This window comes from Myzus persicae, unplaced genomic scaffold (assembly GCF_001856785.1).
Source record: "Myzus persicae strain clone G006 unplaced genomic scaffold, MPER_G0061.0, whole genome shotgun sequence".
NCBI classification, from domain to species: domain Eukaryota; kingdom Metazoa; phylum Arthropoda; class Insecta; order Hemiptera; family Aphididae; genus Myzus; species Myzus persicae.
The window spans coordinates 31196-42297 of NW_019100536.1; the positions used below are offsets into that span (position 1 = coordinate 31196).

Sequence of the window (11102 nt, forward strand, 5' to 3'; positions counted from 1 at the left end):
AATAATTTTGATGCATTTATAACTAAATTAAATATAGTATGATAGTAAACGGGATCGAGTAAATTAAGTTTACAATATTAATATTATTTTTGAATGCAATGTTTTTATTGTATTTACTTTTTCTCAATAGTTTGTGAATACTAAAACGAAATCTACATATATTGAAAAACAAATATTACACCGTCTACAAAGAAAAAATATAAAGGTTATTTGAATGCTGTTAAAATAAAACTTAGAACAAACACTGTAGGTATTAATTATTTATTATATTTTTATAATCATTATTTATGTCCACTGTCCAGGTAAGGATACAAAATGTTTAAAAAATTACAAAATTTTTGTTAAAAACCTTGAATCCAGCTGAAACCTGAATAATCTGTGTATGTTAGGTTTAATGAGCGCTTACGCCTGGACTCTAATGACAAGAGTATTTCCATGACCGGATTTGGAAGTGGTAGGCGTGATCTATTGTTGTCCTCGGTAGTAGACATACTGGTGACATCAACTTTGCTATTCTCATTTGACTGAGAACCACGTTCGTCATTTACACCACTATATAAAGAAAATACTATTTAGATAGGTAATGGAATCAGTAAGGGTGTTGAGACTTAAAATATCAATATTTTTTCATAAAATATTCAGTTCATTAGTTTAATATAAAGTCTAGTACTCTAGTGAAATCAATTTTGCTCCAATGTGAATCACACAAGCAGAATATACATTTTGTTTTGAGTATAATATTACTATTTTGTATAAAAAAAAATATCCGTAAAAATTATTTGAAGATATATAAATATGTATTCTAAACACTAAATTGTAGATTTGCGAGTTGCTGAATGCACTATTTCTACATTTGAATATGTAAAAATTACCTATACAAATTAAACTTTAAATATATTTCTATAAAGAGTAATAGATTCACGCAAACATATTTTTTTTATGAGCATATTTATTATTTATATTTACTGCTACAGAACACAAATGCACAAATAGGACTGTTCTAACATCAATGGACAACAATTAGTGACTAGGTACTCGTAACGAAAATTAGTAGATAATTTGAATGAAATTCAATCGTATAGCAGTGTTTCATATTTGATTAATTCCTAATATTTAATTGAAGTAAAAAAAGTTTTCGTGTGTATGAATAACTCGTGTATTAAATGTCGATCAGTATTGAAATCTTTCACCAAGAATGGAAATATAATGTATTGATTAGTAGTTAAGGTTTTCGGAATAAGGACCTATAACTATTGACAAAATTTGAATTATTTAGCTATAGTTATCGATGCATTTTTTTTTGTAAAAAGTATTAACATTTAAATCTTAGTTGAATATCATTAACTTAGATACAAGAAATGATTACCTATCATGTTAAATCTGGTGGAAGCCCCACTTCTATAGTTCTATAAAACTATTCTGAGAACAATACAATAATCAACCCATAATGTATCCAAACGTTATAGGTTCTATACTACTACATATAATAAAATGTGGTGAGGCATTGAGAAAACTAACCTTTTGCCACTATCTTGAACCACTGGACTCGGGTTGGGTTGACTTTCTAAATCCTTTAGAATGCAATCCGGTGCCTTCCAGATTACCGTATCCATTGACTCAGTGGTTGTCGTATCAACCGGTGGTGATGTTGATGGAGTGTAGAATCTGGCCCTGTTCAACAGAATCAACATGGATCCTTTGTTGGACTCAGGGATTATCAGCTGTGGGTTAGATAGCATCAACATGGACCCTTTCTTGGTCTTAGGGATCATTAGCTGCGGGTGGTACAGCATGTCTGACAAGCCATCACAGGAAGCGTTTCCGCTAACCGCCATCCGGAATGTAGTGGCGTTCCAGCTGGCAGGCTCGTACAACTGCGGTTGCAAAGACGAGAGAATGAGAATCAATGTTATGTAACCAAGCTCAGATTACAGGGAAGCAAGTATCTTAAATCAAATGGTTAATTCTGTCGCTAGACCAAAATTATATCATATTCGTACATTTTGTGTACACAAATAAATAAATAATTTTTGAAATATTATTACGTATGCAAATTTGTATAAATATCTAATAGCTTAAATGTTAATAAAAAATATAGTCGAATTTATACAATTATATTATTTCAACACATATTGTATTGCAGATATTGGAAAATACAGTTCATATTAAGACAATCTATAAAACAAATTATAGTTATTATAAAATTTAACTCTTTACAGTCTACAGAATAATACAGAAATATGTGTAGTTCCATAAAAAATGTAACTAAATATTATAACACAATTAAATTACATAACTCAAAAATAGGTAAAATATAAATTATAAAATACAAAATAATTAAAATTACTAATAAAATCATTCATATTCGTCAATGTAAATATATTATTATTTCTTTTGAAAAAAATATAACTACCTCTATATCATGAAGAATATGAAAACGTAAATTGATTATAAGGAGTTGAAAAAATGGAATTAAAGTTAATTTAGTATACACAATTATTATATATCATGTTATACTCATCCTGGTCATCTCAGTTTTTAAATAGTTCAACATATGTTTTCAAATCCCCATATTTGAACTATTTTTTTGGTGAATATTCAGTATTTTTTTGTATACATTTTGTATAAAAATTGCATGTTATAAAACATTTTAATATTGAACGGAAAATGCATTAGAATTTACAATAATTTGTTAAATATATTTATATTTATTCACTTTAATATAAAACAGATAAACAATATTTTTTACTATTATTATAAGCTTTAGTCGTACGGCCATACACTCTGGCACATAATGAATTTGATGTATAAAATACATAATTTTATGATAAAAATATATAGGCTACTAAATCTGACGCTGTCAGATTATTCGACCTCTTTAAAATTAGAATTTATAAATGTATGCGATTTTTAGAATTGAAAATTAGGATTGGCAAGAGTTTCCCAAGAAGTTCTAATACATTATCAATTGTAATTAAAATGATTAAAAACACGTAATTTTCTAGAAAAATGTATTAAATATGGTATGTAATCGCAAATCGCATACAAACAAGTGTCGTATATTAACAAATAAAATGGTTAAAATAGAGGGTTTCGGAGTTTTATGAAAATTATATTTTATATATGAAGTGTTATTTGGAATTGGTTTAGTAAAAACTGAGGTGTGCCAGAACAGTGCACATTATTTATTTAGAATACATTTTTCAATTTTAATAACATTTTAAAATTATATTTTTTTTTTCGAGGGCATATTTTGATATTTTTTGAGCATATTTGCATGCATTTTTTAGTGTTTTTAAGGTCATAAACATCTAACCCTAATGATAAGATAAGACAATTGTATCCACTATTTCCGAGTTTTTAAATGATTGCCAGTTGCAGAATATGAAAAAATTATAGTAAAACCAAAGAAACCTTCAAAGATTTGTGGCTATTTTTTATGAAGCTGATAATAAAGAATAAATATCAAAACGTTTTTTTTTAATTTTAAGTTTAAATTTGGACGACATTTTATAGAGCAATAGAATAATAAATTACACTAATAACAGTATATAATTAAATTAAAATAAAATATCTTTTGTTTTACAATTCTTTAACGGTTTGTTTTAATGTGTACCTAAAATAAATGATTGAATTCAAATATAAGTGTTATTATTGCATCAATAATATTTTTTGACTTAATATAAAATTATATTATGGATATTTATTAGATTTATGATGAAAATTGTGAAATTTTATAAATTTGATATCGTTGCATCGTATGGCAACCTTGTGTATTATTTTTTCTCAGTGTTATTTTTTAACTTATCTGCAAACAAACGCAACGATATAACCGTATAAAATATCGTTACCAAGAAATTCTAAGACCCACCCGAATACACGACGACAAGAAAAATATGTAGTCGCTTCTGGGTAAAAGAGGGTCGGACGAGACATTGGAATGTGGTCACACGGATGTGGCAGGTGAGGGCGGAGACAGTACAAATTTAGGGTTGCCAACAGTTGTAGCATACTTACATCTGTTAAATTTGTCCTACGTTCAATAATGTTTTAAACTTTTTACAGGATCCTTCATTTCACAAAAATATCAATGTATATTGCATTACTATTATGATTATTTTTAATTTTATTGATTTATCTTTAATCACTAATTGTATGTTGTAAAAATTATCCAGGCAAAAGACTAGGAGGAAGTGAAAACTATTTCAGAAAAGTGAAAAGTTTTTTTGTTTTATAGATTTCATTTTTATTAACATTAACCGAAAGTTAATTATAGATTAATGAATATTAATTAAATAGAAATTGAATAGAGATTCAGACATAAGAAGAATAGCTGGTGTTTAATAGCTATCATATAAGAGTTTAACTATTGATTTATTTCAATTATAAAAAATACTGAATTTTCTAAGTTTGTTAAAAATGATAAAGATTTAATTAAGTTAGAGAACAACAAAAAGTAATACTATTTTTAATGATTATTTTTGTTACTTGTTATTTGTTAAAAGTCATGTTTATAATTTTAAAATATGTTTTTACAAATATTCTTACAATCATACATTTGTTACTTACTATTAATTTACATGATATGCTGTACAATGAATTATTTAAAGGTTAAGCCAAAAGCTTATTTAGTACAGATGATATAAAATAGAAATAAAATGTATAAGATTTTTTTTGTTACCTAGTTATCATTAAGTTGTATTCTGTTGGTTATATTGTTTATTCAATTGTGGTATAAAATAATAAGAAAACAACTGTCTTATATTACACAGTTGGCAACAACCCTGGGTACGATTCTAGTGGACCTTGAACGTTGTTGTACTACGTTTTAAAAACTACGTAAATAAGGAGTAAAATAAAATATAGTACAGACTATACTCTATCCAAAACAAGTAACTTCGGCGGCAGCCAGTTTTTGCCGGGTAGCGGGCAACACCTGTTACTAGCCACCCACAGAGTCAAATATCCGTATAGAAATACGATGCCCCAGCGGCTCAGAGGGCTGCCGATAAACATTCTTGATACACACACTCTCTCTCTCACACACACGCACACGCACACGCACGCACACACACACACACACACACACACACACACACACACACACACACACACAAACACGCATGTATACCTACTCGGCGCACGTTAAGATCATGACCAGTCGCGTATTCAAAACAACTTCCGCCACTGCACCGCTCACCATAGTGCTCCGTGTATAATGCTTATGCCTCTAGTACATGATTATTTATCTCGTACTTACAAATGTTGCCTATTCCTTAATGCCATTCTATAGTATTTGTCTACTTTAAAATGATCTTTTTGATTTTGATTTTTATGCTGTAGACGACTGTGGTGCCAGAAATTTTCTAAAATATATATGAGCTCCAATTAATGCAAAGTAATATATTGTTTATAAGTCCAAACATTACATTACATTTTTTAATCGGATCATTTTAATTACTTGCAATTTTGTTAGGAGTACATCTATTTCTAGCCCTTAAATTTATTTTGAATGTTGTGACCTAATGACTACATGAAATTTGTATTAGATTGTGTAATATGTATGATGCGTGTGTTTGGTGGGAAGTATACACACAATAATGATTATTTAGGTACTACACACAAATACAAGCAGTGACCGCAAGGAACGAAATAATTACCTCAACACAATTCCTTAAAAATAAAATGTTTGAGGGGCCCTTAATATAAACAGTTACCTACCTCGTACAACATAATGAATGTATTATTATTATTAATATTCTTATGAAAATGATGTCTTAGTAATACATTTATTATAATGCCTATGATATAATATTATAAACAATACAAATTTGACGATACCATTAAAAACTTAGCACCTTCCAAATTGCGCCTATAATTAAATATAATTCTAAACGTTGCATTAAAAAGCTACTACTACTGTTATTAGAACAAAAATAAACATTTAATAAAATATTTAAAATAGGGATAAAATAACGCCGCTACGTACACAACATTTTGGTATCTCTGTCATGCGAATGCGTACCACGTCGTATATTATAAGTTACAACACATTTACGTTCCACATTTCGTTTAGTATAGCTTCGTTAATTGACCATAAATTTATCTAATACATCAAACTAAGAGGTTCTTAAGCCTAATAACATTATTCGTGTTCGTAGGTTGATTTTTTACAATATTTAAATTTTTAAGCAATTTTTTTTGCGAGGGGAAGCTAGATTAAACCCAATATTTTTAAAATGAATACTGCGTCATAAGGTATTAAAAAAAATACATGAAAAGTGATACATGTATTGGTTTGAAAAGTCAGGAAACAAAAATGAGAAAAATTATGAAAAAAATACATTGGCATTAGGAACTTACGTAATCATATTCTTATACCAAAAAAATATATAAAAAAAAATTATTTATTTAGACATTTATTTAATTATTTATTAATTATAAAATCATGCACATGTTTACTAATTTATAATGATATTGTTTTTAATCACATACAATAAACCCAGCAAAAACAATATTCATAAAATTCTATTCTCGGTTCTAAATTAAAAAAATATATATATTTATTGATTTTTCAAAAATATCACTATAGATGAAGTTATTTAAAAATATTTTGGCTGTACTTAAAATATACTAGATACACAATTTTAAAAAAATAGTTAAAAATATAACACAATTTACTGTGACCCCCAGGGTATATACTTTTTTTTGCATAACAGTGGTTTTATTTTTCTATTTAATATGTAAACACCTAGTTGGATAAAAATAGAAGTAGAGTCTAAAAATAATCGATGGTTAGTCTATATTATAGATTTATAGACAATGCTCATTATTGTAATCACATATCCTTATATAAAAATTCAGAAATAGATATAAATGTTAGATAATTTTATAATCTGTTATTTTGTTCATAATATGAAATGTCATCTGTTTTTATAAGTTTAATAACAATTTTTCAATTTTCCATCGTCGAATAATTCGAATCAAATAAATGAAACCCGTTAAATTGTATTCAAAAACATTTTCCGTTAGATCTTAGATATTAAAATCATGATTAAAAACTGTATGCAATTGTTGAAAATCGTATACAAAAGTGCAATAGACCAAAAAATGGTTAAATTTGTGGGGTGTTGGAGTGTTTTAAATTCATATTTGGACCTAGTAAAAAACCGAGGTGAACCAGAATGCAACATATCTACTTAATTTAACAACGAATTAAAATGTTTTTTAACATAAGCTCTGTTGTAGGAATAATATACTTACGGCACATCTTTGATCTGGCCTTCCACCCTTGTTGGTAGCTATACCGTTAAGCCTAACGAACATAGGTCCATTGTTGGTGTCTTCTGACGGCGAGGATGATTCTGACAGACAGTCAAAATGAAAATGTTTCATGCCTGAATTGGCGCGCACTGGCAATTAAATAAATACAGTTGATTCAGGAGTTGTGGTGTAAATATTTTGTATTATTAAATCATATTTATAAACTATAATAAGACATACATGGATATATAGTAGACGTATAATAGGTCTACGATATCATACACGATAGGACTACTAATAAAATTAATATATTATGAAGTATACGAAAAGAACCTGAAAAGGGTCAGTGGCGGTGATCGTGTGATCTTGTGAACTTGTGTTCAATAAATGTGTTTATAATATTATTTATTTTCGCTTTCCGACCGGTATAGCCCACCTTGATTTAAAATTATGTAAAATTAGGAGTGTTATGATAATGTGTTATGCACTAATGTTTAAAGGGTTCAGTCCGTCAAATCTTAATAATAATAAATAAATAAATTATCGGGATAGGTGCACAGGAATTTGGCATGGACCACTGGGTGTACAGTAAGTAAAGCAAGTTCGTAATATAACTACTTCAAAGGTATGTTTACACTATTATTAAATGGGATGGACCTTCTTAGAGTAGCGGGCACAGGGCCGAGTCCTGAATTGTACCAAAATAATAATTTGTTTCACGTACCCTGGTCATCGCAACGTTGACCTCCGTGTTGTACACTGCCAATCCACAGGTTGAATGATTGTATCATAGTGTCACTAGAATTGTAGTCGATGGAGGCACAGCCAACCATAAACAAAGAACCCGAACCCATCGCGGTTACTTTCAGATATTCTGCGGATTCGATCTTTGGGCATCTACCTTGGATTCCTGGAGTGCCTGTAATGCATAGTAAATCAAAGCTGCAATTAGTAGGATCAAGTTTTCTAATAGGTTAGGACCTTAAATGTGTTGAAAAAATCAAACTGAATACAGGCCATTCGAAAAAAAATCAAAATAAATATGTACAATACATATAGGTAATATTTTTTATTTTAAAATCAAAACTCTGATAATGATGCCAACATTTATCCCTGTGTAAAATTGTTTTTGATAAAAAAAGTCAAATTTGCCGTAGTGAAGTGGATAATCAGCATAATCATCGATACCGCTACAAATTTGAAACCGATTATTAATCACAGCCGTTCATAAACACCCTAATAACTGCCAATACAAAAATAATAATTTTAGCAATACCTATTAAATTATTATAACAATTGAAAGAAAAACAATACTTAAATATTAATTTAATAATAATAATTTCTTGGGTATTCGATCTTTATAAGTTATTCCTCAGAATTATTACCATTATACATTTATACCGGTTTTATGAAAAACGTATGTGTAAAAGTGTATAAAATAAATGATAATGATCACAGTCGTATTAATAATAATAAAATAAAAAAAGGATTCAAGTAATAAATAATAAATGTGCATAAAGTAATATTTAAAATAGTAATATTTTTTCGAAAACAAAAAATATACCTATCGACAAAAAAAAAATGTCATATATTTTAACAGTATTAAGATGATTCATAATAGCAGTGGTGGTTGAACGAGGAGATGGGTGATTTAAAAATAATATGTCTAAAACATTGTACGCATAATTATTTTATATATTTTTTTAACGATTTCAGGTAAAGAATACGTACATAAAAAATAAAAAGGCTTTAGTATCTCTATCTAAGCCACTTACATGCAATTAACTTGCATTTAATCTAACCTAGCTTACACGAATTTAGTTAAATCTCTTTTAGCTGTGCATGTAACCGTTTTGTTAATAAAAGCAATTATTTAAACAAATAACGAAATGAGAAAATTCCCAAAGTAGGTACTTAATTCCTAGAATATCCTTATTTTGTCTCAAGTCGGCAGCTTCTCCGGGAACACTAATCATAGTAATAATCGACGTCATTACTAGTACTATCGCCGTCATCATGGTTGTGCCTTTTGTATATTATGCAGGTTAATCAAGAAAATGTAAGAAATGTAAGTCAAACAAACAGCAGAAACAAAAATATAATATCTAGATGGGCTAGATAAACGTGCTGGGAAGTGTACTGGTGAACAGAAACGACATACGGGCACACGAATTACACAGTGATAGCGAGAGACAGTATGCGAGACATTTTATAGACTACCTTGGTGGAAGTGGTCGTTGTCGTCCCCACCCTGGCTGCACCAATGTCGTAGAAAGAGCCAGGTCCGCCCCAGGCAGCATATTTACTCCTCCCCCCATCCAATTATTTTCTATAACCATACAATTCTGATTATTAAAAAAAAACAAAACACTCTGTTGATTGTAGCATAAGTATATATTTATTTTATTATTAATTATACCAATTTCTTTATTATGTATTATAATTAAATAATAATAACAAACTAAAAAACAATACACCGAATAATAAATGTATCTTTTTATTTTATTCAATATAAAAATTTGTATCTTATGTATTATTATTAATTAATAACATAATAACATTTTGAATTCTGATGTATTGATTTTACAATGATGTGTTTTTTTTTTTTAAAGCATTTGCATATTTTTTGCATGATCACAAAAATAGCAGAGTAAGAAACAAATACGTTTCATGATGAAACAAAGCTGGTTTTGAAATTTTATTTTGTATATAAATGCATGTTTCGAGTTATTTTGGGTTTAGCGCATATTTCTTCGATTCTATATACGTTAAGATGCATGTTTTCAATAATTTATCATTTTATCAGTATTTTTGCCTTCGACGTTTTTATTTAATTTAAATATTAATAAACAACCAAAATAGTGTTGAATTTTAAATTATTTTAAATTTTGATCATATTAATATGGTTGTTGACTGTTCCCACGTCCATTTTTTTCCTAGAGATAAGTCTCGAGGATTGCCGATTAGATTTATTTTCCGGTTATTAATTTTATTTATGCACAGATACTTAACTATATTCACACAAATAATCTTATTTTTTAATGCATATTTTTAATGCATTATAATATGTATAATAATTTTAAAACGCATATTTTGTACATTTTAGTGCATATTTGGTTATGTTTATCGTGGATCAATTTTTTTTTATAACATTTATATTTAACAAATACTAAAGACTAAAGTAATACTATAATATTTAAAAATGTAAAAAAAAAATTACAGGCATCAAACTTTAGAGACAACCCTTCGGAGTTCATAATTAAATTTATTTAAGATAAAAAAAATTAATTTAATGGTCAGAAAGCGAAACCATAATAACTAATCAAAACTAATACCTCAATAACGTAATATATAAATTTTAAGTTTGTACAATATGTAATACTTATTATTATGTCACTCTACACGATCAATGTTGAAAACACACGGAACGGACTTTAACGCTGTAATAATAGACATTTAAAAAAGTTTAGAGTTAATAACTATTTTAATTTTCTAACTCAGTTGTTAAACTTACATGGAAACTTTAAATTAACTTAATATTTAATTTTGGTTAAGTTATTACTTACTATAATTATTTTTTACATAAATAGGAATATGATTCATTATAATAAAAGATAATTCCTTCTGTAGTATGCATCAATAATATTTTTATTATATTTGCTATTTAATGATATAAATATAAATTATAAATCAACGAAAATTGAATTTGATTAAAAATAATTCATTCGTTGTTATGTTCATATCAATACAAATCGGTTAAGTTAAAAATTAACTTGACTTTTTAAGTCCTTTGTGCCAGGCTTTTCGGAACCCACAAGTTTTGAAAATGAATGTAAGAA

The 11102-nt window shown here is 27.9% G+C and overlaps 1 protein-coding gene across 1 annotated transcript; it reads right to left on the reverse strand.

Annotated features, from left to right (window-relative positions):
* Positions 1-252: 252 nt before the first annotated feature.
* Positions 253-9443, reverse strand: LOC111031212. Its single transcript, XM_022311069.1, has 5 exons — positions 9182-9443; positions 7988-8182; positions 7264-7412; positions 1519-1874; positions 253-552 (listed from the first exon to the last, which is right to left on the reverse strand). The coding sequence occupies exons 1-5, from the start codon at positions 9279-9281 to the stop codon at positions 342-344; spliced, it is 1011 nt and encodes a 336-aa protein (XP_022166761.1). The 5' UTR covers positions 9282-9443; the 3' UTR covers positions 253-341.
* Positions 9444-11102: the final 1659 nt, after the last annotated feature.